Raw genomic sequence first — 25,775 nt, 5'->3', positions numbered from 1 at the left:
CAATTTCTTCCGTAAAATTTAGTGTTTCTGACGTTTTTTGTTAGTCGGTTAACGCACTTTTAGTGATTTTCAACATAACCTTTGTATGGGAGGTGGGCGTGGTTATTATCCGATTTCTTCCATTTTTGAACTGTATATGGAAATGCCTGAAGAAAATGACTCTGTAGAGTTTGGTTGACATAGCTATAGTAGTTTCCAAGATATGTACAAAAAGCTTAGTAGGGGGCGGGGCCACGCCCACTTTTCCAAAAAAATTGCGTTCAAATATGCCCCTCCCTAATGCGATCCTTTGTCCCAAATTTCACTTTAATATCTTTATTTATGGTTTAGTTATGACACTTTATAGCTTTTCGGTTTTCGCCATTTTGTGTGCGTGGCAGTGGGCCGATTTCGCCCATCTTCGAACTTAACCTTCTTATGGAGGCAAGGAATACGTGTATTAAGTTTCATCATGATATCTCAATTTTTACTCAAGTTACAGCTTGCACGGACGGACAGACGGACGGACGGACAGACAGACATCCGGATTTCGACTCTACTCGTCACCCTGATCACTTTGGTATATATAACCCTATATCTGACTCTTTTAGTTTTAGGACTTACAAACAACCGTTATGTGAACAAAACTATAATACTCTCCTTAGCAACATTGTTGCGAGAGTATAAAAATAACAATTTTACTGACGTGTTGCTTAGGAGACATTATGAAAATATAAAAAAAATACTGATGTGATTGTCTCACAGACACCTACCTTAATATTGACGTGGTTGACTCGCAGACACTTTTCGCTTAAAATGGGACGTGTACTTACATCAATCGATCTGAACAAACTAACATAGGCATGAGTATACAATAAGAAGGTACAGAGAACAAGAGAGAGAGTAGATGTATGGAAAATAACGATTTAACAAAATACTCTTTTATGTGTCTGTTGGTGTCTAACTAGACTACCACATCAGTCACAAGAAAGGGTTAATACCATAGAGTATAAAAATAACAATTTTACTGACGTGTTGCTTAGGAGACATTATGAAAATATAAAAAAAATACTGATGTGATTGTCTCACAGACACCTACCTTAATATTGACGTGGTTGACTCGCAGACACAAAGACAAGATGACTATATCAGGACAGCTTAGAGCATTTTTTGGTCTGATTAGAAGTAGGGGAGGTACTAGAGTTACACCTTTCATTTTCTCTAGTTTATGTAGGAAGTCGTGGGTCTTACGTTACGTAAATATCGTAACAAAAGGTAACTGTGAGCTGCCTTTAGAATCCGAAGCCACAGTTGTTTCAGAATATAGCCTAATGTTCTTCTTAACGTGTGCAATGATTCCAATTTAAGTGACCTTTCTTGGCAGGATTTCCAGGGTTTACTGCGGCCCGAACACTCGATTGTTAGATCCATTACTTTAGATAGTAGTTCAGAAATTAACTTTTTAACCCTAGACGGTCCTCCTTCGTCAAAATGACTATGAACTATTTTATTTTCACTGTAAATATGTTTTTAATTGTTCGTGTTGATCTCCGCTTTCGTACAGCGATAGTCGGTTGTTTACTCTCTTTGAATGCACACATACAGAGGAGCACGCAAATCGTAAGTAGATTTTTTTTTCGGTTATGTTTTATGGCGTAGTCAAATTGACGAAGGATGACGTTTATGTAACTTTCAGGTTTTTGTGGTATTATTTTCTTGATCGATTAGGGGTTTATTTCGTTTGCCATGACTACTAAGCTACCGTTAAACGATCAGGAAATCGAGAAGTTTTCCTCCTTAATCGATGACGATGAGTTGAAAAGCGAAACTAGTGAACTAAGTCTTGACACGGAAGTGGATCAAGAGGAATGCACTCAAAATACAAGCTCGTGAGGTGAAGAAATTAGTGTGGATCAATGCGATTATGCTCATAATTCAAGCTGTTCAGATCAAGAAACCGAGGTGGATGAAGACGACGTTCCCCTTAATATTTTAAAATCAAATTCTAATATTATATCATGCTCTAAAGTAATACTGCGTGGCAAAAACGGCCATAAATGGTCATCGGTAAAAGGTAAAACACATCGATATGGTTTGAACATCATACATCAAAATCGAGGTCCAGCGCGTGAATGCAAAAACATAACTGACCCACTAGAATGTTTCCAAATGTTTATTACAAAGGATATTATTAGCGAAATCGTGCAGTGGACAAACCAAGAAATAATTCAACGGCAATCAACCATGATTGGAGATACAGATATGGCACAAAGACGGATCACTTCTGAAACGGAAATAAACGCTCTTTTAGGAGTACTAGTAATGACGGCTGTTAGAAAGGATCAGCATTTATCTGCTGATGAATTATTCGATCGGTCATACAGTGGAACCCAGTACATAAGCGTAACCACAAAAGCAAGATTCAAGTTCCTAATGGCTTGCTTACGGTTCGACGATAAGTCTGTACGCATTCAACTAGTAAAGGACAAATTCGCTCCTATAAGGAAAATATGGGGAAATGTTTGTCCAAAAAGTGCAGCGAAAATTATAATCCTGGTCCATACCTAAGAATTGATGAGAATGGAATTTAGAGGTAAATGCCGTTTCCGTATGCCAAATATGGCATTAAAATTATAATGATGTGTTATAGTGGAACTAATTACATGGTGAATGCAATGCCGTATTTAGGTAAAGGCTCCAATACCACGAAACTGCCTCTTGGAGAGTTCTACGTTAAAGAGCTAACAAAATCAGTACATGGCTCGAATAGAAGTATTACGATGGACAACTGGTTTACATCCATACCTTTGGCTCAGTCGTTAGGAAATCACCCGTACAATTTAACAATAGTTGGCACACTCAGATCAAACAAAGCGGAAATACCTTCTGAATTAAAAAACAAAAAGGGACGTAAGTGCAGAACGTCAATGTTTTGCTACGACAAAAATTTAACTCTATTATCCTATAAACCAAAACCTAGCAAAATAGTAAGTATTCCTTCAGTCATCTTGCAATGAAATAGGTACTATTAATCCTCAAGAACTAGATTCCGAAGTAGAGAAGTTGGAAAAAATCTTAACCACAACTTTCAATAAATCTACTCCGCTAACAGTTTTGAAAAAGAGAAAGTCTCTCCCCTGGTGGAACAGTGAACTCAAGAATTTGAGAACACAACTAAGGAGAGCTTTCAATGAGAGTTTTAAAACCAAAATATGGCAGCCATATAAAGATATTATGAAAAGATACAAAAAAGCAGTCAGGAAAGCAAAAAACGACTCTTGGCGATCTTTCTGCACATCGATAGAAAGTTGCAGAGAAACCGCTAGGCTGAGCAAAATGCTATCCAAAGATCATATTAATACTGCCTACATTAGGGCTGAGGGAAGTGATTGGACCTCCTCGGCAAAAGAGTCTCTGGAGGTACTAATCACCACGCACTTCCCCGGGAGTAAGCAAACACCTTCAACGAGGGTTCAACCAGAACCACCGCTGAACGCAGCTGACTATCGAAGCCAAATAGTAGACAAAAGCAAAATCAAATATTTCATAAATAGTTTTGCACCATTTAAAGCGGCAGGTCCTGACGGGATTATACCCATAATGTTGCAAAAACTGGTAGAACCAATGGTTCAAAGACTTGAAAATATATACAAAGCTAGCATTCTATTATCCTACATCCCAAGAAGTTGGAAAAGAAGTAAAGTTGTGTTCCTTCCAAAACCTGGCAGAAGAACACACGAAAATGCCAAGGACTTTAGGCCTATAAGCCTTACCTCCTTTATGCTGAAGGTACTAGAAAGGCTAATAGATCTACACTTAAGAACAATAATGGCGGAGAAGTTATCGAAGTCCCAACATGCGTACATAAGGGCCGATCAACCGAAACTGCCCTTCACGAGGTGATAAGTGTAATTGAAAAATCACTACACCACAAACAATACACCATGGCTGCTTTTCTAGACATAGACGGCGCCTTCAATAACATAAGTAAATGCGAGTAATTAACTCTCTGGCACATGGTGGCATAGATGACACTGACGTGCAGATGGATACTATCGATGCCTGAGAATAGGAAGATTATAGCTTCAAACGATAATATATACAAACAAGCTATGTGAGTAGAGGGACGCCTCAAGGAGGGGTCCTCTCTCCGCTCCTATGGGTTGTAGCGCTGAACAGAAATACTCCTCCAACTAAACGGTGGAGGTGAAAGCAATGGCGTATGCAGACGATATAGTGTTGTTGGTATCAGGCATGTTTCCTTCAACAGTCAGCGAGATTATGGAAAGAGCACTTCAGAAGGTTAAACCTATGGGCTAAAAACAATGGACTAGGAGTTAACTTGAACAAAACAGAACTGATGCTATTCACAAGCAGAACCAAAATACCTCAATTTCAACTTCCGGTACTAAACGGTACAACACTCAGTCTATCCCCCACAGCTAAATACTTGGGGGTGGAGATTGACACCAAATTGTCCTGGAAAATAAATATAGAAAAAATAATAAACAAAGCATACATGGCTTACTATACTTGTAAGAGAATCGTCAACAAGAATTGGGGCCTCAAACCAAGTATAGTCATGTGGATGTATACGGCGGTCATAAGACCTATACTTACATATGGAGCTCTGGTATGGTGGCCAGCGCTAAACAAACAATACAATGATTAGAAAATTAAATGGAATACAAAAAGAGCAGCATGTGCGGGTGTTACTGGGGCAATCAGGTCATGTCCGACTGATGCGCTCAACGTGATCCTGCATCAACTACCAATGGACATTTTTATTCAAAAAACAGCAGCTATTGCGGCGACAAGAATAAAAGAGATTGGGAGGTTGGAAACAGCAGAACTACGGACATAGTGTAATGCTAAAAAAGCTCACTATTAACAAATCAGACTACATTCTCCCAAAGCTGGATTTCAGTAGACACTTCCAGGTGAGGATACCATCTAGTCAAGAATGGAGAAGAGGTTCAATAGGAGAGGAGGATACCATCTCAGTCTACACCGACGGGTCCAAAATGGACTGCGGAGTAGGTAAGGGGGTATTCTCCACTGATCTGGGCATATCTCTCTCTATACGTTTACCGAACTCGGCTAGCATCTTCCAAGCAGAAGTACTAGGCATAGAAAAAAGCCTGCGAAGTTCTATTAAAAATCCACGAGAATATACATAAGGCAACTATATTTACGGATAGCCAGGCAGCGCTCCTGGCCTTGTCTTCACCCATGACAAATTCCAGTATAGTTCACAACTGCAAGAGAGCACTGAAACTCAATAAAGACAAGCTCCAGCTAAACTTGATCTAAGTTCCCGGACATGGACACCCATTTTCGGTAACGGAAAAGCAGACGAGTTGGCAAAGGCAGGAGCTTTCCTCAACGAATCGAGGCGGAGATAATACCAAGTCCGCTAGGATCAATCAAAAGTACGAGATCAATGGACAATTTCAACAAATTGCAAATAACAGGTGGAAAAACATCACAAAATGCGTCATAACTAAACAATTATGGCCAACATATGACAGGAAAAGAACCAACGACTTACTAAATAGGTCAAGGAAAAGTATTTACAGAGTAACAGCTACCACAACAGGGCACTGGATATTTGGGGAACACGTATCCAAAATGGGTATGCCCTACAATGACATCTGCCGTGGCTGCGGAGTAGCAGGGAACAAGGAAACAATCTTCCACTTTCTCTGTGAATGCCCAGCTCTAGCACAGATCCGACACAAAACACTTGGAATCTATCAAGCAACAAATCTTGAAGGGATTTCCACTAAAAGCATAGCGGACATAAGTAGTTTCATCGAAACCTCAAAATGGTTTGAAAGAGAAGGAGAAACGTAATAGCAGATACAGGAGGTTCTACGAACAGTGCATCCAAATGGCACATCAAGTGTTAATTGAGCCCGATAGGGCTGCACTCCTACCTACCTACCTATTAACCCCGTTTCAAAGAAGCCAACCATGATTGAGTTTTACAACGGAACCAAAGGGGAAGTAGACACCCTGGATCAGATGTGCAGCGCAATGAGTTGTTCAAGAAAAACGAACAGGTGGCCATTGTGCCAATTTTTCGGTATGCTGAACATTTCTTTTATAAATTCGTATGTTATTTACACACAAATATGTTTAAAGTTGGACAAAAGCCTTTAAAACGGGTAGATTTTATGAAAAATAAGCTTTTACTAGTCTTATAGATAGTCACTTATATGACAGACTTATTCAAGTACTTCATGGAAAACTACATTCGTAGTGGTTTTATTTCGGTCGTAAGTCTTAACTTTGATATCTTGAGAAGATCGTACTCGACTCCTCAATGCGACATACAGTACAGCTGGCCATGCGTAAAACAATCCTCCTTGAGGAAAACACCAACTCTTGCTAGAGTCTGCCCTTGAGATTTGTTTTTTATTGTTATTGCGAATGCTACAATTATTGGAAATTAAGCGACGCTTTTAAAAATAAAAGGAAGTGTTGATTCGCTGGGCTGTAAATTTATACGGGGCAATAAAATTTGTTTCCCTTGTGATTCACCGGTTAAAATTTCGACCTCCAAACACTTACCATAATGTAGTGCTTTTACTATCAAGCGAGTCCTACTGACCAACCCTTCATATGTATTAAGATTGCGGATTAACATCACAACTGTTCCAACCTTAAGCCTTAACTCATGAGGCGCTACTCCACTGAAATTAAGGGAGTTTAGAAATTCTGTAGGGAATCCGACATGCTCTTGAGGATCTTCAGAAACGACAGTATCCACGCTATAATATACCCTTTCTTCACCGGGAAACATATTTACTATTTCGCTATTTATTATCGTACAGTGATCATTTTTTGGACACAAAATTGCCCGATCCCTCAAATGGTTTTGACTAATAACACCAGCCTGAGGCTGAAATACCAAATCCACTAAATTTTCATTTAGCAAAATTATCTCCTCTGGTATATTGATTTTCGACTCTGGGGAGAGCTCTCGACCTTCTCCAACACGCAAAAGAAAACTGTTGTATAAGGATTCTTTAGAACGCATATTCGTTGAGAGTTTGAGACACCTAAAAAATTTCCAAAGTGAGCACCGTTTCAAACAATTACCAACTATAGCGGCGCGTGAGCTATTGGGCACCACAGGAAGAACTTGCCTGAAATCACCACCTAATAAAATAACCTTTCCACCAAAAGGTATTTCATTTTGGTGAATATCACGTAATAATCGATCTAAGCAAAAGTAGCATGCTAATTCGGCGAGCATTGCGATTTTCTTCTCTGGCCCTCTGTTCCTCTTCGCGTTCAACCTGCGCCATATGCTTATACTCATTTGCCAAGGTTAATATTTGAAAGCATTTCGTGGATTTCTCTCAGCAAATACCTATCGCAGTTTGAATTATGTTGTGCCCTTATATCAGTTGCTTGATCGGTGTCAAGAATAAACAGCTGGGCGTAGGAGGATCCTGAAGGATGATCTGCATGCAATGGACCTACCCTATGATATATTGATCCATGTATTCGGAAGCAATATGGTTCGCGCCCTGTAGGCTCCGCAATTTTCGCTTCGAATGATGCAAAAGCAAACGAACTATTTAGCTGCCGAATATTCTCCAAATAGTGTCCCCGCCAAGAGCTCAAATCATTTTCTAACACAGCTTTCAAAAACTCAGGTACACGTAATTCTTGAAGTTTAACTTTTCCGCCATGACAACATGTCGTAAAGCCATTTCTTACCTAGTAACAATTTCAACCAAATATTAAGACAATAACACCCCTATTCTGTGCTTTTGACAAATTAATAAAATATTGACAATTAACTCAAATATTTAACAAGCGAGAAATATTTTGGTATTCTGTGGCAATCTTGATAAAAGTAAAAGCTTCAATTCGTAAAGCTTTCCCCACACGTATGGTGGAAAAATAATGTAAATAGAAAACAGCTGATTTATATTCAAATTATTCGTTAAAATGGACAATTCTGCAACGTAAGTTTCCAAATTTTAATTATTAACAAAATTTATAATTTAACTTTTACTTTATAGTAAACCCAAGCACGATAGAGCTACGCACGAGCAGCTGGAGGCATATGTGTTGTTTTGCCAAGCACACCCAGAAATTAGTACGGGGAAAAATTGCCCAAAGACGCCTCAACGGATGAAGGAGTTGTGGCAACAGCTGGCAGAGCAACTTAATTCGTGCAGAGGACCAATACGAAGTGCTGCAAAATGGAAAGAGGTAAAATTTTAGTTTATTTTTCGTTTATTTATTATATTGTGTTAATTTATAGACGTTAGGCGTTTGGAAAAGCCAACTGCGCACTCGAGCAAGGCGGTTGAAAATGACTCAAAGGCTCACAGGTGGAGGTCCAAGTTCCAAGCCGATGACGGACTTCGAAGAAATGGCTTTGTCGACATTTGGCTCGGCCGCTGTAGATGGGATGCAAAATGTGCAAAGCCTAGGTTTAACGCCAATTTGGCAAACAGATGAATGCGCAATTTCATCACCCACGGGTAGTCCTCACCAATTATGCAGTCAGGTAGATGCAAGCCCAAATCCCGAACACCATACAGCAAGTCCATCGTCACCATCTACGTATCCTAGCTTGGAAAACCAGGTAAGTTTTCATTATGATATAATTACAAAATACATATATGTATAATTTTTTTTGCAATTTCTTATTACGTTTTTTTCTTTTAAGGATGCTTCAACTTCGGTGCTATCACGAAGTGCACGAAACAAGCTGATATTCCAAAAAGGTATGCTGCTGAGGAAGAGAGGCGACGGGAGCATCGGGAAATGATGCAGGCCATTCAAGGCCTAACTAGTTCTATAACAGAACTTATAAAATCGTTTACTAGTAATAAAAAATAATATCTAAAGTTTAATTAAAATTGAAATAACGTATGTGTAATATTTTTATTTAATTAATATTTATTGAATTAATTAAGTTTGGTTTTTTGTTTTATAATAGAATAAAAAAAATGGAATGGAAATTTCAATTTGTTTTCTTTTAACAAAAAGGATAAATAAATAAACAAACAATGGAAGTAAGTAGTGTATTTCGAAAGTCGAATTGTGAGAACATTTATATATGTATATAAGAATATGGATTGGCTTCTGTATATATATAACTAAAGAGTTGATATATATCTTGATCTTGTTCTTTCACCATCGCGCACGTACTGTGAAGAGTTATAATCATTAATTGGAGAATCAAAGTCTTCTGCGACCCCGTCATCTATGTCGTTGAACGTAATGCCTGCTTTCATCTTTATGGGTATTAGGTGTTCCCACTGGTGCTAAAAGCCACGGTTCTAGAGGATAACCTTGATCGCCAAGAAACCAAGATTCTCTCCGTTGTTGCTCAGACGTATTAGTATGCTGACGAATGAGATGTTCTCGTAGGTCAGAAGTTGCCCAAATTCCAGAGTCATGTGTTGCACCTGGAAATTTAGCATTTACAAATGTAAAACATAATCGGTGATCGCAAACCTAAAAAACGATACATTCAAAAATTGCATTGGCATATATGTATGTATGTATGTGCATGCAAAAACAAAACTTACTGCTTCAACATTGATACTGTAGAATCCTTTTCTATTTAAATATAAATTAAGAGGACGTTCGACATTATTTGATGGTGGAGCAATGATAGCAATATGCGTGCAGTCAATTGCTCCTATGGTGCTTTTTATTCCAAATTTTCTAAAAAATCTGGAATATATGTATTTCAAATAAATTAGCATATTATTATTTGTATTACAATAATACTTGCCCCGTTTTTATAAAAGCTTCTTCCTCTATTGAACTGGGAAACTTTATTTCTCCTCCCTTCACCTTCACAATAAGTTTTGCTACAGCTGGCACACTTCTCGAAAGGGATGACTGACTCATGGGCAAGTTGACGTTGTTACCTACACATTTCTGATATGAGCAGTGTCCAAAGAAGTTCAAAGCTGCTAGAACCCTTACAGTTAAAGGTAGTGACGTTTTCTGATTATCATGTGGGGCTAGTTCATCAATTAGGCGGCGGCAAATTTCACGAGTTAATCTAAAATTTTGCACAAAGGTATTCTCGCTCAAAGAAAATGGATTGCTATCGTCGCGTAAACTTTTTAAATGCAGCGCGCGATTCCTATTATCACAATTTTCATCTTCGTTTAACAATAATAAAAAAAGTAAAATATCTTCCATTTTCACAACAAGATGCACAATCAAATATTTAATTCATAACGAGCACTGCTGTCAAGAGCATTTGACATCTTAACAACTTATAAAGAAAAGAGCTTTTTTATTTCAGACACAGAATACCAAATGCTTGATAAATGTAAAACTTTGACAAATTAGAAATATGTTGAATTTGTCAAGTGCACAGAATAGGGGTGTGAGTATGTATATACATATATTACGAATATAGAACAATGAAAAATACAGGTACCTTTTCACTTCCGAAATGTTTTGCTTTACAATGTAAACATATGTTAGTCAAACCCCCAAGCGAACTATACTCCGGAAGAACTACGGAGTTTAGGGCAGCTTTGAAATAACTTGTCATAGATCCTGCATGACTACGGCTCTAATAAAACAGGTCAATTCATATACATACATACATTAACAATTAAAAATTCCTTTTTATCTTAACATTCACCTCTTCTCTTCGACCTGTTAAACTCCTTTTTCGTCCAATTCGCCTTTGGTTTGGCATTTTATTTTTAATAATTAATCTGAATCTGAACTGAAATTCGATGTAGTATGTATGTATTCGCTGGTAATAGCCGCCTTGACTTTTGGAAGAAAACTGAACTGACTCAAAGCTTACCTAACGCAATAACACTTCTAATCAAAATAACGCCGACAACAATATTTCTGTTAGATTTTGCACTTGCGTCTTCGCCCATACATATGTATATACATACATATGTTTGTAAGTATGTATGTGTGAATATAAAACAAAGTAGAGTGCGCATGTCAAAGCGCAGTGTTCCTTAGCTCGTACATACATATTCGTGCAAGATAGAAGAGAGCGGATGTCAAATCGTAGATAGCGCCTTAGCGCATGCATATGTATGTATGTACCAGTGCACATGCCAAAGTAAACATTTGTAATTTGTAATATTCGTCATTCTCTTATTGTCATAGATAACTTGATTAGAATCTCTTTTCTTGCTCTCTCGCTTGCAGCTGATCTGTTTTCTGAGCTGGCAACAAAACACAATCAGGGTCCCGTCAATCAGCAGTTAGTCAAAAGGCGGGGTGCCAGAATAAAGCGGTAAAACGAACTGCCAAAATCAGTTCGTTGTTAAAATTCGTTGGAAGTCGGTTGAGGATTATTGTTATTACTATATAAAAGATTAGAATTATTAATTTTAGTGCAGTTTTACTGTAAAAAAAGTGCGTAAGTTCAATACGGAGTTAAGAAGAAGTAATGTGAATGTTTTTTAAAAGTTTTTTGTGCAATTCAAAGCAATTCTCTTTATTCATTTTTCGTATGAATTCAGTCGCTTTACATATATTTCTGCCATTGCACATGCTCAATTTCTGCTAAGTAGCAGCGAGAATGAGTGAAATTCCGTGTCGCAATTTTATAAAGCTCTGTTAACCGTCCAATCGAAAGACATCATACAGAATTCAATTTGCGCCTTCTCTATGTTTTATGTTCTCTGGTCCGACCAACAGCATTGCACGACATTTCCTCATAAAGTGCATATTCTTTATCGTAGGAACGCAGCTCTGGCATTTTCTATTGCCATATCTATTACGTCGGCCTCAGCGGCCCCCACTCCACATAACCCTCTTCTTTTGAGATTTTTTTCCATTTTTTGTATTTTTTATTTATAATAACAGACAATTTTTGGTTTGTCTTTTTGTCTGTTAAATTTTAAATTTCGACAGTTTTCGATGTGATTAAACAAATGTGGTAACATATGGCACAAAAACAGAGTCGCACAGAGAGATTTAGCGTGGATCTGTTTCAAATCACTTCATCGAAGAAGTGATTTTGAACTGTAATTTTTGTATGGCGAAATCTTGATAAATTTATAAATTAGTGGGATAAACTACTCAGCAGCCGAAATCGTGTGAATAAGTGTCGGTCTGAACATGGTATTAGGGAAGTTTTTGGGTCTATATGATTTTTCTCTTTTCTATTGTGTGCATAAACCGGTTTATTTTGGAGGACTTTTGATATATAGCGCAGCCTTTTTAATTCGCTGTATGGTTTTGCAAGCAATGTACACATGTAAGTAATGTATCTTTGGGTTTAGAGCAGTGGTCGGCATTTCATAGCACAATTGTGCAAACCAACTTCACATGTACGCTTACGCTCTATCGTTCAGTCGTTGTCGAGCCAGCAACGAATTAACATCGCGCGGGACTACAGCGCAAAACCAATTATGCCCTGTGAGAAATATTTTATGATTCTAAATGCCTTTGGTGCCATGCAATGCCTTTTATGTTCCAAGTCTTTTAAAGATAATAGGGAATATATCCTTAAAAGACATTTTGTTAATTTTCATTATACTATTAATTAATTAATAATTTTAATTTCAATTTCTCACTAGGCTACTTTTTTTTTCGTGCTCACCAACACAGTGACAGATCCTCTCATGCCGACCACTGGTTTAGAGCATTGAGCAGTTGGATGCCTTAATTACATTTCACACCTTTATACATTTTTTTTGCAATACGTTTTGGCATGCCATTAGTTTGACGAGGAACCCTTACTTTAATTATAGCATTATTTAAGTGCTTAAAATGCGTTTACATATGAACTTAATCTCGTTATAAGCTTGTTCAATAATCTACCCGTTTACATAGGAAAATGATATTATCAACTGTTAAATTTGTTGTATTTGTATTCTTCTTGGCGAATTGTAAAGTTTCGTGAATCAGTATTTTTACTCGTGAACTAAACAGGAAAAAATAATAAAAATTAAAGATATGCAAGAAAAACAAAAGAACGCGTAAGCAATTACATACATCTATATAAATAAAAATGAATTGTTGTTCGTTAGTCCGATTAAAACTCGAGAACGGCTGGGCAGATTGAGCTGACTTTGATTTTAAAATGTTTGTCGTAGTCCAGGGTAGGTCTAAACGGTGAGCAAATAAGGAAAAATTAAGAGTAAGATAGAGTAAAACGACAATTCCATTTTCCCATATAAAAGTTGACCACTTACTTACTGTCAAACATTTGACGGAATTTGTACTCTCAATTCCACTCGAATTGAAGAACGCATTAAAACAAGACTTTTGAGTCGACAATATAATATCAACTTTGCTTATAACATCGTGTATTTAAATTTCAATATCAAATTTCGAAATATATAAATATAATTAATGTGTTGACATGTTTGATGGTGCCAACCTTACAGTGTTACCAACTCTCAAAAATACTTTAATTATAATAACGGGGCATCTCTGCCTGTGCAGACTCCACATTGCTCATTGCTTACTAGATATAGAATACTACATAGTTTGCCATATATCGTAAGCTAGAAGCTGTCTCTTCAGCAATTTAACAGCGCAGTTTTCATTTATATGAAAATTTCGAAGAGGCAACATATTCCATTTCCACATATGCCGACGGCATTTTAATTTCGGTAATATGAAAATTAGAAGAGCGAGTTAAAACGGTTGTGTTATATTATAAAAATAAAGTACATTTTCAAAATAACATTTAATATTTAGTATAATATTGTTAATTTATAGAAATATTATGCAAATTGGGTTGGGAAGTCTTAAATTTAATAAACTTATAGAAGCATAAATCAAAATATCATATCTCGTTTTAAATGTATTATTTTAATTGGTATATAAAAGTTATGCCACAATTATTATATAGTAGTCCAGAAATATAAATTCTTATTTTTCCCAGAAATACATTTGTAAAAAAAGGATCTTTATCCTTTGTTATTATCTTATTTTTTCCAAAAATGCATTTGTAAACAAAGGGATATTTATTCTTTTTTTATGTTCCACACAAAAGATTTAAGGAATTCAAGAGCCCTACATCAGCTACCTACCCGACGGCATTTCGCAAATGATAAAATAAATTTTTCAAGAGCTCAAAGCATACGCTACATCATCTCGAACCTACCTACCCTACGCTTTTGCGCAAATGATTATATCATGATAGCAAATGCCCACATACAGATTTGGCAATGGCAATAACAGTTAGTATTCTATAAATTCTATCCTGTCGAGATGCCCTGTAATAAGTGTATCCGAACGTTCCATTGTTTTGTCATCTCATGTAAAAAGCACGTGTATCCAAACGTTACATTGTTTTGTCCATAAATTTAGAGACCTTTTGCTGCGCTCCTACTTTCACATCCTTGGTTTTGTCATCTCATGTTAAAAAAAAGAAACATTTAATTGGAGAAATATTGAAATACTGCTAAAAGTGATTTTCTTCTCTCTGCTTACAATGCCGAAGAAAAGAAAACGACCTGACATAGGTCTTCGAAGTCGTGTAAATGTGCAACGAGCTACTTTACGCTCCAACCGTACTGATGACCAGCGAGATGCTGATAATGATAACAGTCGTACAAGTATGGGAGAATTACGTTCAAGAGTAAATAACTATCAAGTGGATAGGGGGAGAATGGAACGAATTTAATCGATTCCGCAGACGCAATGCTCCTGTAAACCTCGAACGAGGAGCATTTTCCTACGATCCGGAATTTGATTATAGTGCCGACAAATCTGTGACGATTGGAGAAATGTCAATCATTTGTCAACATTGTAAAGCATTAAAGTACAGTAGTGAACCTGCAGGATTATATTGTGCTGGTGGCAATGTACAATTGATTCAATTGGTTCTACCATTTGAACCGTTCCACTCATTAGTTAATGGGATGGAAAGTGAGTTTAAACACTTCTTGGCTAACATCCAAAAATATAATAATTGCTTCCAAATGACATCGTTTCTTGCAACGCATATAGTACAAGACGGGTTCATGCCTACTTTCAAGGTAGTATACCATAATTGTTTTAGTGAAATTCTAATTTGTATTTGTATCACAATTAATTTAACCAGTTCTTAAACAATTACAGATACAAGGACAAATTCATCACCTACTGGGGGCAATGCTGCCAGTGCCAGATGCAGATCATAAATTTTTGCAAATTTATTTTACGGGGATATCAAGATGTGGAAGTTGATACACTTTGTGGTCATAATCCAACCGTCAAGCGAATCATTGTCCAACAACTGCAAACATTTCTTCACGAGAATAATGAATTAGTGAAGATGTTGAAAATGGCACTGGATCGGATGCCATCAGACAGCCATAGAATTGGAATAAGAGCCGACAAAACACCTGCTGGAGAGCATGCAAGGAGGTTTAATTCACCGACAATAGATGAGTGGCTGTTGTCGTTGTTGGAGAGAATTTGCAATCAAGAGATATTGTACTTCATCGACGGAACAATGAATTGAAACGTGTATATGAAACGCATAGAGCTTATGATGCTTTACAATACCCATTAATTTTCTGGCAGGGAGAAGATGGGTACCATTTTAATATCAAAATGCTTAATCCAACAACAGGTAATTAGATTATACAAAATAAAATATTTTATATGTTCAATATATAAATGTATTTTTTATCATATGTACTTCAGGTGCTGATACACACACAAAAGTCAGTGCCATGAATTATTATGCATGCAGACTCATGATCCGTGAGAAGGTGCAGTAAATCACATTTTTGATGTGTCAGCGGCTCTTTCATCTGTTATCGCAGTGGATATGTACGTCAAAATTAAGACTGAAAGATTGACATACATCCGTCGTAGCCAACAGCAGCTTCGATCTGAAGAGTACATTCATCTTCGCGATGCAATCAATGCTGACGGCAATGTAAATAATGTAGGAAGAATGACAATTTTACCGACCACTTACATCGGAAGCCTCAAGATGCGATGTCTTATGTTCGAAAGTATGGCCGTCCAGACCCATTTATTACATTCACCTGTAACCCACAATGGATTGAAATAAAAAAAGAACTGCTACACAACCAAACACTACTACAGAAAGAAATTGATTCCATTATTTCAGCCGAAATTCCTGGTGAAACAGTTGACTGAAATTTCATACGAAATCTGCTAAACACATGATACATGGACCTTGCGGAGTTTTCAACAACAGCTCACCCTGTATGCTCACCACGGCAAGATGCAAACGGTACCGAAACTTTTGCTTACTGAAACCATCTCGGGAATCGATGGTTACCCATTGTATCGTCGGCGATCAGTTGAGGACGGTGGACGATCTGTAGATGTCAAGATAAAAGGACAAGATTTTCATGTAGACAAACGTTGGATTGTGCCGTTCTCGCCCATATTGTCCAAAACTTTTGAAGCTCACATCAACGTGGAATTTTGTAACTCTGTGAAATCCATGAAGTACATATGTAAATATGTTAACAAAGTAGCGACATGGCCATGTTCGCAGTAACAAACACAAATGATGAAGTGTCTCACTATCAGATGGGTCGCTATGTAAGCAGCAATGAGGCTATTTGGCGCATATTTTCGTTTGAACTTCTTGAAAGACATCCCACTGTATTGCATTTGGCAGTTCATTTAGACAAACAACGCTGTGGATAGAGCGGCACGTCCACCTGTGACCACATTGACAGGTTTCTTCTCAATTTGTGCAACTGATCAATTCGCTCGCACTTTGCTGTATGCTGATATGCCGCGCTACTACACATGGAACGCATCATCAAAGTCTTTTCAGCGTCGGAAACAAGGAACACCACTTGAAGGATATGAAAATGTATTTTCCAATAACGATGAATGTTATTATCTTAGATTGTTATTGGTGAATGTTCCTGGTCCGACATCTTTTCAACAATTGCGAACAGTTGATGGACATCTGTGTGCGACTTACCGTGAGGCGCGTCAATTATTACGGTTGCTTGAAAACGATTCGCATTGGTATGATACGTTCAAGGATTCCGTGATATCTTCATCGCCGCATCAAATTCGCACACTGTTTGCGATTATAATATCGACATGTTTTCCCTCAAATCCGAATGATTTGTGGATGAAATATAGGGATGACATGTCTGAGGAAGTGTTGCATCGCGTGCGTTGTAAAACTTTGAATCCTACATTGGAAATTACGGCAGAGATTTACAATGACACGTTGATCATAATAGAAGATATGTGTTTGTTGATGGCAAATAAAGTATTGTCGTGTTTGGGCCTGGCATACCCAATGGTGCTATGCAAGATGCATTAAACCAATAGTTGCAAAGAGAACTCCAGTACGATACTCAAGCTATGACCGAAGCAGTTCGCACAACTATTCCGCAATTGAACGAAGAACAAAGGATTGCGTACGATCGTTTAACACAAGCTGTAAACAGTGGGTCTGTGGGGATTTACTTTCTTGATTATCTTGGGGGTACTGTGAAAACGTTTCTAATTTCATTGCTATTAGCAAAGATCCGATCGCAAAATGAGGTAGCCCTAGCGTTGGCTTCATCTGGAATAGCAGCAACTTTATTAGAAGGCGGACGAACTGCACATTCAGCCTTAAAATTACCATTAAACATGCATATCAACGAAACGCCAGTTTTCAACATTGCCAAAACTAGCGCTATGGCGAAGACTCTCCAAGTATGCAAATTGATAATTTGGGACGAATGCACAATGGCCCACAAGAGGTCGCTGGAGGCACTAGATAGGACGTTAAAAGATTTACGTGATAAGCAAAACATTTTTTGGTGGAGCTATGATACTGTTGTCAGGTGTCCAGTAATTCCTCGATCGACTGTTGCTGACGGGAAATAAACGCATATCTAAAATCATCAAATTTGTGGCGGCAAGTAAAGACACTACAATTAACTATGTATATTGGGCTAGAGGCATTGCCAGTTAAAATGCTTTGTTCATTCACAATAGCTATGATTTTTCCCAAAAAAAGTAGTTGGCAATAGCGACAACCCTTATTTTGACAGATAAAAATGTAAACAAATGAAAAATATATAAATGAAAAGTATAGAAGTGCACGAAATGGAAAATTTTATAAAAGATGCGGTAAGTAGGGATTTTAAATTAAAATTAAGACAAAATTAAATTTGTGTGTTTTCCAGTTGCTTGGTACTATGTGCACAAATTCAAATAATGAAGTCGTTAAGGAAATATTCACCATCCTTGCTGGTTTAGCTGCTGAATCAAGTTCGTCATCGGAGGATTCAGAACAAGAGCAGATAGAGCATCCAAAATGCTCTAATTTTGTGGACACCATAGATAATTTTGGAGATGAGGATTTCAAATCACACTTTCGTTTGAGCCGCACCACTTTAGATTACTTAATAGGTATGCTTTGTTTTTGTTATGAGACTTTTCTGTATGAGTGTTTTTTGCAGGAAGATATGAAGAAAGTGAACAAACCCGTTTTGCTACGAAGTCCGGAAAAGCCAAAATTCCTGCTAAAACAATGATGTATGATGTATGGCGCAAGTAATGCACAATTACCTACAGACAACTAGCCGTATTGTTTGGTGTAACGAAGTCCACAGCATGGGCGATTGTTGGTTGTCGCGTGGGTTATCTCAATAGGCCATGAGTATGTTAAGTGGCCAACTGGAGATGCGTTGGAAGAAACAACTCGCAAGTTTTTACAAAGGAAACCAATACCAATTGTTATTGGTGCTATTGATTGCACCCACATAACAATTAATGCACCTATAAAAGACAAACATATATATATATTTTGATCGTAAACGTAATTATAGTGTTGTTTTGCAGGACATTGTCGATGCTGATAAAAAATTTATTGATATTTATTGTGGTGAACCCGGATCATATCATGACCCTGGAGTGCTAAAAAGGTCAGCATTTTATAGAAAAGCGGAAAATAATATGGAAAGTTTATTTCCAAATTCTACTTTTATTCTCGGGGACTCGGCATATCCTTGCAGAAATTACCTCATACCGATGTTTAAAGATTATGGTTCGTTAACGCCCAATCAATTGTTGTTGAAAATGCATTTGGAGCACTGAAAGGACGTTTTCGAAGGCTTCTTAAATTTACGGAGCACAGAAATTTATGTGCATCTTCGAATTTAGTTGCAAGTGCATGCATTATGCACAATATATGTATTATCACAAACGACGATACAATTATTGACCCTCAAATTGAAAGTGCCGAACCGGAGCCAGAACCTGCTAATTAGCTGGCGGGAGAAGCAAGTGGAGATCGTCGGAATCAGTTGCTTACAGTTTTAACATGAAGAAATTAATAAATTTTAATTATTTTAATTTTAAAATGCACTTTTAGAGCAACATTTTCCATTTTCAATCTCAAATAATAAAATTATTTATAATTTTTCGACATACATATTTGTTTTATATAATCACGTACATATACATACGTATGCATTTGCAGATTTGTATGTAAAAAATGTTCATTTTAAGATAAGCTTGATTTTATATTTGCGTTAATAAAACAATTTTTATTCACAAAAGACTGCTGTAAAATTTTTAATTTTTCTTCTATTTTGAGTTTTTTTTGTTCAATTTCTATTAGAATATCTTGTTTTTCGGCCATATCCTGTATTTGTTTTTCTATATTCGCGTAAAACTTCGCCTTCACTTCAGCACTTTTCCTTTTTTGTTCGATTTTTTTATCAAAATATCGTTCTATAGCGCTTTTTCGATAACGACGATTTGGAACAGGATTTGCTGCGTTCGGCTCCTGTGAATACACTGCATTCGGTATGCATATGCTTCGGCTTAGTACAGACTAGCTCTGCCTTGAAGTACTCGGCATATCGTCGAGCATTGTTTGAAAATCAGTCGAATCCTTACCTGTTTAAAAATATAAAAAAGCGAATGCAATATAAGCAATACCTAATGAACATTAAATTTTAACTAACCACTAGACTCAACCAATGCCTCTTCAGGTCTGTCCCAATATTTATGGTGTGGTTGTTGGACACCAAGCAACTTTCGCCAAAAATTTCGTCCATTTCGCGCATATAAGGTACTGTGCACGGAGAAGTGCCAGTCTACTTCTCGTTGTCTTTCGCTGTTTTGTAGGCATTCAAAAGCGTTCCCAAATGTAATAAATTTTTGCAAAATAGCTTTAAAATATTCTTACTGTAAATCCTTGATATACCATAACCTCCAAGACGTTTTCATATGCGAACTTTTTCTTCCGCGCATGCAGGAACTCATCCTTCCTCTCAGTGTAGCGCTTCAGGAATATATGTAAGTGTCTCGGCCTTCGTCCAAACTTTTCATTTGCTGTATATAAACGAAATAAATAATTATTTAGTTTGTGAAAAGTTTGTTTACAAATTTAAAAATTCAAATTTACCTTTTGTCCATGTCAAAAATTTCGTTGCAATAAATTGAATATCAGCTGATTGTTATTGCCCGCGTTGCCAACATAATACATATTTAAGCGAAAATTAGAAATAAGCTAAATGCGTTTTATTTGTCCATGGTTTAGCTATTAGCTTATGATGGTCAAATAACACACGCCTAATAAAAAAAAAACTTTAAGTAATTGATGTTTTAAATATTTTTAGTATGTAATAGTATTACCTTTTTGCAGTTTTACCATGCACAGTCTTCGTGGCATGGACCCTACTAAGTTTTGCAGAGTAGTTTGCTCTATTTTCTTTCACTCTGGTACAATGGCACTTTTAAGCTGCTTAATAGTATCATACTGCTTGGCATGTGCATATATTTTAGCAGTAAGTATACCCCAAAGGCTCTCTATGGGGTTAAGATCAGGACTCAAAGCTGGCCAATCCAATAATTGGACATTCCGGGACTGGAAAAATACTTTCGTAGCGCGAGACACATGAATGGGGGCGTTGTCTAGCTGAAATATCCAATTGTCGTCATGAAAATTCTCAGCTAAAGGGATGAGCACACTATCTAGTAGATCAATGTACTTATACTTCGGAATTCACTTTAGTAGGTAAAAAACACATACAGTGGCTCACATCCAAAGTCGGGCAAAGTATGCAATAGGTTGAAGTGATATTTTTTTAAAGAAATGTAAACTGTTTTCAAAAAACCAGAAATGGTTTTAAAAGCTTATTTATTCAGCAATATTTCACAGCTAGTACTAGTTCTATTTTATTAACATAACGACGCTCAAAAACAAAAATGTAAAAATTCAGTAAAAATATGGCCACATTGTAAATCGAGCAACACACTTCCTTTTGGCGTGTGTTTGTAATAAGTGCGATGTTAAGTATCTTGTTAGGTATCCATTTTGCTTTTCCACTTCTTGGAGTATATAAGGAATACTTTCAACCAGTTTACGACAAACATCTGGAGTTATTTTCGTCCATTCCTCTTGGAGCACACCTTTAAGTTGATTCCTGTTGGTGCACCTCCTATTTTGAACCCTGCGACCTAGCTCATCCCACATATGCTCTATCACATTAAGATCGGGCTTTGCGCTGGAGTTTTTATGACCTTGGGGCAGTTATAGAGCAACCAAGTCTTCACCAACAACGAGGAGTACTTCGGGTCATTGTCCTGATAAAACTTGAAATTATCAGCAATACCCAACATACGCGCACTTTCCTTCACATTTGCCTTCAGTATATTCAAATAAATATTTTTATCCATTATTCCTTCAATAAAATGGAGTTTGCCCACACCAGAGGCGGCCATGCATCCCCAGACCATTACGGAAACTCCTCCGTGCTTAACGGTCTTTTTCGTGTTTTTATTTTTATATTCTTCGTTTCGTTTACGCCACACAAAACGCCTGCCGTCAGATCCGAACAAACTAAATTTGCTCTCATCTGTGAAAAGAACCCTAAAATTATATAACTTACTTATTAGGAAATGTTCAAACATAATCGCAATTACAATTTACCTGACTCGAAAATGAGAAGTCTTTCGTTTAATATTCGCGTGCAAAATCAAGCCGATCCTTTTTATTTTTTGCACTAATCCAGGGCTTTTTTCGCGCCACTCGTCCATTTAAGTTGTTTTTCCGTAACACTCTTCTTACAGTTTCCGCACAAACACTAATCCCAAAATTTTCTTTGAGAGATGTAGCCAAGTTTTGGGGCGGCGGAGATACGGATCCTTTTGAATTTCTTTTTAAAATACTTTCATCTCTCGAACTTAACTTTCTTTTAGCTGCCCCAATTTCTCGTTCAGTTTTACCTTTTGAATGGTGATAAATGACCAATTTTTTCGCTCTTCGATCATTGACTGTTTTATTTTACGTGACATTTCAAAACCAGGAGAACCGAATATTTGTGAAATGTTACTTTCTTCAAACCTTGATTTCAACTAAAATTTGCTCGATTAAAAATCATATTTTTTTACCTGTTCCTAACGGAAAATATTTCCGCTCCGTTCAGCGCAGGTGTTCTGCCCGACTTTCAATGTGATCGTACTTGGGGTCCAACGCTGCGCACTCTTCGTTGGGTGCGGGCTTTCTTCCACCGAAGTTATCCCTTTTTGATTCGGCTGTCACGTCCTGTTTAGTAGTTTGAGCCGCAGCGCAAGGCACTTCTTAAGGGCTTTTACTCGATTAACTTATTCAGTCGCGACTAGTTGGGCGCCAGTTATTTATTTATTTGTTCACATTTAAAACACAATTATTATTTGGCAGCGAGCCGTGTGTTTATTGTTGAAAACCAAACTTAGAATTAATTACAAAAATCTTCTTACGCCTAATTTATGCTAGCAAGTTACGTTGCACGTACAGGTGCATTGAAGTCGTTGTTGTTGTTGAAAAGCAGCACTGACGTTCTCAAGTAGCGGCGGCGCTGTATCGTCATTTACTCCGGATGCGCGTGTGGTGTCGTTTAACCGTGGGATAGCGAACGCTGTCCAAGTCGCATGCTTACGTAAGCTTTTAGTGGTTGGTTATTTGTAAAAGCTATGTAAGCCAATTTCGGCGTATGTTGCGTTAACTTATATAAAGAAATGCAAATTCTTTGCCGTATGTAAGCATAAGGTACGCTTCTATATTTTGCAATAAAAGGAGAACACGAAATGGAATTGAAAAACGCTACTTTCCTTTGTGCTCTTATGTATGTACATATGTACATATGTTTATACGTAAGTAAATATGCACTGCAGTCCTGCTTATTACTTTATTAAGCATAAGGGTACTGACGGAACTTTGTAACCGGAAAATAATTGAATTTTTCTTTATTTTTGGTAATTTGTTGTGTTTCAATTACGAAAAAGTAAGTCTATACATCTATATATATAAAAAGAAGTTACATTTCCTTGGTAATCTTATAACTCAAGAACCGCCGAATCGATTGACACAAAAATTTTAGAGTTCGTTCCTATCTATAAGGAGGTGGTTTGTGTGAAGTTTGTTTGGAATCGGTGCAGCCGTTCCTGAGTTTGACATTTTTTGTGAGTAAATACACTGTACCAAAATCAAGTATTTTCAATACGATTTATCAATTTTACATCGTGCTCTCATTGCGTACAGAATATTAATTTGCTGTCATTGGAATTCAGTTGACAGTTTTCTTGTATGTGCTTTGAGTTCTTTTATATCTTGCTCTCATTTTGAACAAACATACTTTTGGTGAGTGTTAACCATGTGTTTCTTTTTTAATTGTATTTTAATTGCTTTCATTTTATATATATATAGTTCAATTGCCAAGCGTTACTTAATTTTCACAATTTTAATTTGATATCGGTGAGTGTTTTCTTTATTTGCACAATTGAGGTTATGTCCAGTGTGAGTGTATGTGAATTCATATTTCCACGCACACACATTGAAGTTTGAATTAAATGTATAATTTTTTCTAGAAATAATTTTCAATGTATTTCTTTTACATTCAATTAGTCATACACTGTACTGAAAGAATGCCACGTTCAAGACGACCAAACATTGCAGACGTTCACGTCAGTCAAATGCTACAGCGTTAAATCGATGATCACAAAGTGAAGAAGATCGTGTTCGACGAAATGAAATGGAAACACAACGACACAGACGGAGAACTCACTTGGATAAGAGTGAAGCACCAAGAAACCGTCGTGGGCGTACGTCCGTTTATGATATACGTCAAATGGAACACGCGGCTTTCAATTACGATGCCACCATTGATTACAGCATGTATGCCTACATTGGCCAGATGAATATAGAATGTACGTATACATTGCAAAGCATTTAAATTCATAAACGAAACGCCTGGCATGTGTTGTGCTGGTGGAAAAGTCAAATTACCGGTGCTAGGACTTCCGCCAGAACCTTTGCATTCATTGGTTTTTGGTAATTCGCCAACGTCAAAGCATTTCCTCTTAAATATTCAAAAATACAATTCATGCTTTCAAATGACATCTTTTGGAGCTACAAATATCATAAAATATGGATTTATGCCGACGTTTAAGGTGATTTCTTCGTGTGGAATTAGCAATATCATTTTTAATTTATGTGCCGTCCCTGTGTTCGATGTTTTTAGAAATTAAGATCCGTTATCATCTATATATATTTCTCGACCGTTACCGATTCAAGGTCAATTATACCATGAGGCTGGGTCTTTGCTACCATTCCCAGATGATGATCATAAATTTTTGCAAATATATTTCATTGATGGTGAGAATCGTGAATTAAATAAGTGCTGTGCAATTTCGACGAATACGAGAAGATCAATCGTGAATGAATTGCAAACATTTTTTCATCAACACAATGAATTGGTGAAATTGTTTAAAGTGGCACTTCGAACGGATGCCCTCCGATGGCCACAAATCATAATAAAAGCCGATAAAACACCAATTGGGGAGCACACCAGACGATTCAATGCACCAACGATTGATGAAGTAGCCATTGTTGTGGTTGGCGAACAGTTTCAGTCACGAGACATTGTTTTGTATCGTAGAAATGAGAATTTACAACGTATTTCAGAACTCCATCGCTGTTATGATGCATTGCAATACCCCATTTTGTTTTGGAGATGGGACGATGGCTATCACATCAACATACCAATGATAAATCCAACAACTGGTACATACATATACATTTTATTTTGTTTAACACGTTCGCGTTCATTTGAATTTGAGCGGGTGGCTGCCAGATAATCACTTAATTTTTCCATAAAAATTGAAGAGCGGGAATTCCCGCTTTTTTTCTACAGGTTAATTTTTTTAAATAGTCTGAACAAATTAGGGAATTCCCGCCATTACCACATGAATTTCCTATGCACTTTTGTCGGGATTTCCCGCATTCCGTTTTATTGAAACTTCCCCTCAACAAACTCCAAATGACTGGCACGTTAACCTTGAATGGGGATTCCCCAAATTAAATTTGTTTGAATTGCGGTTGGCCTGTTCACGACTTTACCAACACTAAAAATGTGAAGTGATAAGAAGTGAACCATTTTTGACGGTAGAAAAGCCTATCAATAGCTATTCAAATAGCGCGGGAATTCCCGCAATTGTTTTATTGAAGGAAACATGAATGACGGGAATTCCCGCAATTTACGCGAATGTGCTAAATATGATTTATAAATCATTTTCATTCGCTACTTAATTTTTGCAATACAGGTCAAGAATCAACAGAAAAAGTCAGTGCGATGAATTTTTATTCGTACCGATTGATGATTCGCCCTCAGAAACAAATTTTATTTTGCGATGCAATCAACTTTCGCATCAATATATCATCGATATGTACGCCAAAATTGAAAGTGAGCGATTAAATTTCATCCGTTACAATCAAGCCCGATTAAGATCAGAGGAATACATATATTTGCGTGACGCAATAATCAATGATGTAAATGTGAATGATATCGGCCGTTTAACAATTTTACCATAATCATATGTTG

The 25,775-nt window shown here is 37.0% G+C and overlaps 1 protein-coding gene and 1 pseudogene across 1 annotated transcript; both read left to right on the top strand.

The window, feature by feature from the left end:
• Nucleotides 1-7,947: 7,947 nt before the first annotated feature.
• Nucleotides 7,948-8,779, top strand: LOC120780007. The gene is made up of 4 exons (XM_040112291.1): nt 7,948-7,964; nt 8,022-8,214; nt 8,267-8,593; nt 8,678-8,779. The coding sequence occupies exons 1-4, from the start codon at nt 7,948-7,950 to the stop codon at nt 8,777-8,779; spliced, it is 639 nt and encodes a 212-aa protein (XP_039968225.1).
• A 9,232-nt stretch (nt 8,780-18,011) lies between these two features.
• On the top strand, nt 18,012-19,232 carry LOC120780021 (annotated as a pseudogene).
• Nucleotides 19,233-25,775: the final 6,543 nt, after the last annotated feature.

The sequence above is a fragment of the Bactrocera tryoni genome, unplaced genomic scaffold (genome assembly GCF_016617805.1).
Source record: "Bactrocera tryoni isolate S06 unplaced genomic scaffold, CSIRO_BtryS06_freeze2 scaffold_120, whole genome shotgun sequence".
Classification (NCBI taxonomy): domain Eukaryota; kingdom Metazoa; phylum Arthropoda; class Insecta; order Diptera; family Tephritidae; genus Bactrocera; species Bactrocera tryoni.
The sequence above is the reverse complement of the archived record's forward strand: the minus strand, read 5'-3'. Positions and strand labels throughout refer to the sequence as shown.

Bases quoted from the DNA above. Each gene is read 5' to 3' on its own strand.
- LOC120780007 (XM_040112291.1), top strand. The intron at 8,215-8,266 runs GTAAAATTTTAG...GTTAATTTATAG, and splicing joins GTGCTGCAAAATGGAAAGAG to ACGTTAGGCGTTTGGAAAAG. The intron at 8,594-8,677 runs GTAAGTTTTCAT...TTTTCTTTTAAG, and splicing joins ATCCTAGCTTGGAAAACCAG to GATGCTTCAACTTCGGTGCT.